This window comes from Lactuca serriola, chromosome 8 (assembly GCF_051521515.1).
Source record: "Lactuca serriola cultivar US96UC23 chromosome 8, Lser_US96UC23_V15, whole genome shotgun sequence".
NCBI classification, from domain to species: domain Eukaryota; kingdom Viridiplantae; phylum Streptophyta; class Magnoliopsida; order Asterales; family Asteraceae; genus Lactuca; species Lactuca serriola.
The window spans coordinates 100381958-100388673 of record NC_136415.1 but is presented as its reverse complement, the minus strand read 5'-3'; the positions used below and the strand labels follow the sequence as shown (position 1 = coordinate 100388673).

General features: G+C 32.4%; 1 protein-coding gene across 1 annotated transcript; it reads left to right on the top strand.

Annotated features, from left to right (window-relative positions):
* Positions 1–4243: 4243 nt before the first annotated feature.
* LOC145070131 (chlorophyllase-2-like) lies at positions 4244–5889 on the top strand. The gene is made up of 2 exons (XM_079017077.1): positions 4244–4649; positions 5095–5889. The coding sequence occupies exons 1-2, from the start codon at positions 4404–4406 to the stop codon at positions 5770–5772; spliced, it is 924 nt and encodes a 307-aa protein (XP_078873203.1). The 5' UTR covers positions 4244–4403; the 3' UTR covers positions 5773–5889.
* The last annotated feature ends 827 nt before the right edge of the window (positions 5890–6716 follow it).

The window sequence follows — 6716 nt, the reverse complement described above, 5'->3', positions numbered from 1 at the left end:
GGTTTCCAAAACTGTTTAGAAAATTATATTTAGTGAATATAACTAGTATTATCTTGCAAAAGGAAAAACTGTTTGTAGGATTGTTGTAATGACGTTTGGTTATATTGTTGTTGATAGTTTGGGTATTATGGATAGTATGGGTTTTGGGTTTCTTGAACAAAAATTGTATAATAGAAAATCTGGATTGGTGTTTTCGTTTTTCCTGTTGCATTGTTGGCTAGAACCGCCTTGTTTGGATTTTCCTTGAGAATCCATAGAGTGAAATTGGATTAAATTAGAATGGAATTGGAGAGTTATGGGAAGGAAATGATGAGGTATGGAATGGAATTGGAGAATATGTGCTTTGTTTTAAAGGTAGAGATATGTATTTATATTGGTAATTTTTTTTTATATAAAAAAGTATGTTTGACTAGTTAATGGCCAAAGGTGGAGAAATATAGAGACGTTGGGTAGAGAGAGGGCACATGTTCTCCAACCTACCAGGCTACCATCCAACAGTCCATGCATCTTCTTGAAATTGAAATCTAGGCGATACCACCTACCAGCTCCTCCAAAGTGTCGATGAGTCCATGCATCCTTAAGGTTAATAAATAGGTATAAAATAAGAAATATTATAACAATGAAGAAGATCGAATATGATAGCACTCTAAATTTGGGTTAGATGTTTTTAACCTTAGAAAGTGTGATTATGTCATAGAAAGGTTAAAACAATATTAAATTGTGAAACCATGTGTTAACGAGCAAATAAAGATGAAAAGTCTAGATGAAAACTTCTCTATGCATCAGTTATGGGATGATAAGAAATTTAAGTACGTTGTTATAACAAATACTTGGCTTCACTTGTGTTACAAAAGAAGAATCTGGTTAATTTGTCAATTGTTATTTCTAATAAGGAGTGAAAGAAACATGATGAATGTATGTGGTATTTATGTATCACCATTTTCTCTTTAAGACACCTTAAAGTTCACTATTTATGAGTTTGGGGTTTAAAGTGTTAACTGGAAACACCTAGGTAGGTAACTAAGAGAGTTTAGGGTTTTAAGGTCAAATCTTAAATAAGTTTAGGGTTTTAAGGTCAAATCTTAAATAACCATCGTTTGGTGAGAACTCAAATTTATGAGTTCGGTGTTTAAAGTGTTAACTGGAAACTATTAATTGGTAGGTAATTATGTGTGTATGTGTGTTCTTGAGAGAAAAATGAAATCGAAGAGGGCTTTAAATAGGAACTCATATATATAGAAGATTGATAAAAGCATCAAAATCAAGCAATAAATCTCATTTGACTAAAACCGAGGATTCTCCATTAAGATCCTTTCGTTTGAGATTAGATGGATAAATTGGAGATTTAGAAGGACTAGAACAATCTTTTTAATGTTTTGTGTCCATTCAATCTAATAGATACCAAGAAACTAGTTTCTAACGCGAGTTGTAAGTTTGAGATGATAAAGATGGTGAAAATTGTTGAGTTTTTAATGGTGATTTGGGATTAGATTGTTAAGTGATATTTGACAAGTGTTAGAACAATGTTTTTCATCATTTTCAATCATTAAAACCCATAGAATTGGTCCTAAAGTGATTTGTGATATATGGATGTTGAAAATGGGTAAAAAGCCTTACAGTTATGTGGTTTTAGGTTATGCATATATGTTTACGTCCATAAAAAGGAGGTCATAAGGATGTACAGATTTCCATTAGAGTGAAGAGTCACTTATATAATGGAACCTTCTTGCAAGAAAAATTATAAGGTATTCCATGACTTTATACGTTCGTACGTAAGGGTTGCAAGGTTGTGCAAGGCATAAGAGAAAGTTTGTGGAAGTTTCATTTCCGGGAGCACACTCTCAAACACAATTTTTGTATAGTCGTGCATGAGAGAACATCCCATGCAATCTATATGCAAGGACATGCATATTATTATGTTAGATAGGGGTCTGGTGATGCTTCGAAAAGTCTTGAAAAATTATTTTATGGTCGCACATGAACCCTATACCATATACAATTTATTTACAAGGTCGTAAAGATATAAATGGATAATTTTTAAGTATATTTACTTGCAGAGTTTCACGAGTCTTATATTTATTTTTTATGACTTATAGTTGATCAAGGAACAATTTAAAATGGTAAAAGAGTGTTCATTCACAAGCTAGCGATTTGGTACATAGTAAATGAGCACATTTATCCATATTTTTTAAAATAGCACATCGCCCGATAGTCGAAACTTGTGTGATTTTAACCTATCACAATTCCTTTAGCACATGTACTAGTGTGATGTCATATTTTCTTGTATGTGTTTTATGATGATATTCTTTGTATTACTTGCTACTATATATATTATTTGTGCATTTTACAAGTAAAACATTTTAAAAAAGAGAAGTTCTAAGATTAAGGACATATTTTAAAATGAGTTACATTTTCTAAAAGACAATTCATGTTACATAAATCTTCATCTTGTTGATTTAATTCATATGGTTAGATATACATCAAGAGACTGAGTATGGTGTGGACATTTTTTAAGACCTGAATATCTACTTAAGAAGTAAAAAGTTTGTGTTTGAATTCTAAAAGACTTTCACAACACGAAACGAAGTGGCGGACCCAGAACAAAACGTCACTGGTAGCACACTAAACTTTAGAGGTAGCACCCCATAAAAGTTACACAACACCAAAAAATTTATAATTTTTTTCACTACTCTTAAAAATTCAAAGGGTAGCACAGGCTACCTCGGGCTCCTTAGTAGATTCCCCAGTGACAACACGTTGACTCTTGCAAACCATTCATGCGGTGAGTAGGTGTGTTCATGGTCCGGTTTGAAACTGTGAAACCGGCCAAACCAGTTATCCGTTTTGGTTGGCGGTTTGTATTTTTCTTCATGGTTTGGCTTGCGGTTTTAAAATTTTTTAAACCGTATAAAACTGGACCGGACCGGACCGGACCGTAAGATATATATATATATATATATATATATATATATATATATATATATATATATATATATATATATATATATATATGTTCATGTGAAAACATAAATATCCTACGAAAATGCGAAAATAAATTTTATCTTATAAAAATTAAACACATGTACAACCCGCGCATCAACATAAACTCATTTAATTCGGCAAGCCCAATCCTTTTTGTGTTATGTCATTGTGATGTGAGAATTATGAATGTGAAGCCCACTAACTCACTGACAGTAGCAATATTTGACAGTTTTTTTAGAACATTTTTAATAGAATTTTTGTTGTTTTGACAACTTTAATATTGCATTGTTTTTCTTTTTAAATTAGTTGAATGAGCTCGATTAAAATGAACATAAAAAACCCAAATCATGAAACCAAATCGGAGACAAACCGTTAGTAACGGTTCGGTTTGGTTCGATTTTAATTTTTACTGGTTCGGCTTCGGTTTTCGATTGACAAAAACTGTTACTGACGGTTTAGCTTCGCTTTGACCTAAAAATTCGGAAAAACCGGAACACGAACACCACTAACGGTAAGCATGTGATCCGTGGTTCCCATATTACCTACTATATGCGTGGAATTTGACATTTGTTTAATTGGTATGCTTTCTCATAGCTATGATAATAAAATCTAATTAACCATCAATTCATTAATTAAAGATATGCCATTATGATCGACATTAAAATAATTGAAATAGTAGCTTTTTAAATCATTTAATTATAACATTAGTAATTAAAATTAATAGTAAATAAATTATAAATAACTTTATACTAGCACAACAACATGATTGTTGAGGCCGCTAAAATAAAATAGATATTTATTTCAAATGATATTTATTTAAATTTGTTTTGAATTGTATTTGATTATAATAACTATTTCAGTATTCAACATTGCAATAGACATCTATTTTATTATGAGTCAAGAAAATAACAATATGTTATACAAACTTATTTTTATTTATTTTAACTTTAACTTTGAAAAAAATTTAATAAATAACTTTTATTGGCGATACATGGATATTCACATAGTATAATTATAAAACTTAACTGAAATCAAGCAGTTGATATCCATTTTAGCTGAATTGATTTACCGGATTTTATACTAACATGAAGACGTTGAGGTTGAAAGTTCAATTCCGAGAATTTTCCCAAAAAATCCATACGACTAAAAAAAATTGAAACAGTTTTGTGCGAATGTATGAGACCCACGTTTTGGCATTATAGCTTTTTTTCATGATCTCAAAAATTCAAAACTACATAGGAGCTCAGAAAGACGAAAGTCCCAACTCCCATACTTTTTGCGTCTCCACTAACGTTCAAGATGGGTCTATGAAGACCACACAATTAAAAAGGAGTGAACTTTATCTCAATATCATATTATATTAAATATAAATATCCCACCAAAGAAAAATCAAAAAGATCTAAACTTGATTCAGTTCATCGATGGCTCCTTCTTCAGTTGCAGCTGTAGGTTCAGAAACAGATGTGTTCGCCATTGGAAAGCATGAAACAAAGCTCGTAAAACCAGAAGACGAAATCACTCCAAAACCTTTGTTGATATTTACACCATTAGAAGAAGGAGAATTCCCAGTTCTTGTTTTACTCCATGGTTATCTTCTCTATAACTCCTTTTATTCCCAGCTCAGTCATCACATCGCCTCCCATGGCTTCATCATCGTCGTTCCCCAGGTTTCTTCTTTTCTTATTCTGTACTTTAGTATACACTACTTTGAATTTATAAATAAAATAAAAGAATAATCACAAACCAATCGACATTTAATAAACTTATATATATACTATTTTTTTTACCGATAAAAAGAAATAACATGTATTTCGTAAATTCATCATTTTTTGTGGTGGAAAAAAGCAGTTTCTTAATTTGCAAGGGACCAATTATTAAGTTGATGGTCATTTTATAATAATAATAGTCCAAATAATGGTTATTTTGGTGAATATGGTGGTTACTTTTTTCCCCTAAATTAAGTTATTTAGTAGTTATAGATCAACTAGTGTAAAAAGATTGGTTACGTGAGAGTTCAACCATATTTTATATAAGATCGGTGCTATGTGAAAAGATTTATATGTTCATACGAAAAAACATTAACAACCACTCTTTGCTCCCATGCAACAACAGTTATATTCAGTCACAGGACCCGATGCAACTAAAGAAGTCGAGTGTGTAGCTGAAATAACCAACTGGCTACCTGAAGGGCTTCAACAGTTCCTCCCATCTCAAGTAAAACCAAACCTAAAAAAGCTAGGTTTGGCTGGCCATAGCCGTGGAGGAAAAGTCGCATTTGCCCTTGCTCTAAACAAGCTTAACACGAAGCTAAATTTGAAATTTTCGGCACTGATTGGAATCGATCCTGTTGATGGAATGGACACAGGGAAGCAAACTCCACCAAAGGTGCTCACTTATGTTTCACATTCGTTTAATCTTGAAATGCCTGTTATGGTTATTGGTTCAGGTCTTGGTGAAGTCAGGAAAAACCTGTTGTTCCCAGCTTGTGCGCCAAAAGGGGTAAACCATGAGAACTTTTATAGTGAATGCTGTAAACCAGCTTGTTATTTTGTTGCGAAAGATTATGGGCATCTTGATATGCTTGATGATGAGACGAAAGGGATTAGAGGGAAGACTACTCATTGTTTGTGTAAGAATGGGAAGTCTAGGGAACCTATGAGGAGATTTGTTGGAGGGGTTGTCGTTGCTTTCTTGAAAGCTTATTTTGGTGGGGATTTTAGTTATTTAACGGGTATAAACGATGATGGAAGTGCACCTGTTTTGCTCCAGAAGGTTGACTTTATGCTTTGAAATTTGTGGTGTATCGTAGTAAACTGAATTTGATGAACTTACAAATGTTGATGATTTGCTATCAATTTTTGTTTAATGATGGATATATCCTAGCTATAAGACATTGCCAATTATGCATTTTGGATTCCTTTGTTGCTTGTTTCTCTTGACACCTTTTTGGAATCTTATTTTTAACCAGGATAAAACTAACTTAATGGATACAAATGATTTCATCTGTTGTGGTCTAGAAAGTTGACTTTTGCTTTGAGATTTTGGTCAATGGTAGTTACGACAGAGTTGAAGGTAGAGTACTTAATATACTTCCAAGTTTAATTAATGATACTGGCCTTATATAGCTAGGCTTACTAGTTGATGGTGGATGAAGGAAATGTGTATATAAACCTTATATAGGCTTACAAGTGACAAAAGATCACTACCAAAAGAAAATAGAAACTAGAAAAAATGAAAAGTTGTCAAGGTTCTAATTAACACTACTAATTAGCTTTTATGAAAGTATTCAAATCAAAAACGGAAAGGATAGTCTTTGAAGCATTTTATTAGCAATTAACCAAAACACCCCCTTGCTTCAAAGTTGTAAACAACCATAAGCATTCTGTGTAAGGTAACAACATGATGTTGCCTTGATGATCAAAATATAAGTTAAACGTAGAAGAAAAAAAAAAGGAAACTAGGAAATAACAGGAAAATAAGGAACTTGAATTTACTTTGTTAACAAGGTTTATTTTCTGAAAAAACTTAACTTAATAGCATCTAACATATGTTTCTATATATACTAGACAGAAAGGTATCCAAATCAAATTCAAAACTATCAAAAAAACAACTTTCCAAAAATACCCTTGGGGATGAATGTGTCCCATATTTATGAACTAATCCAACATCCCCCCCCCCCCCCCCCCCCCCATTCAGAAATAATCCAATACGCTCCCCCTTAATCCAACTTGTTC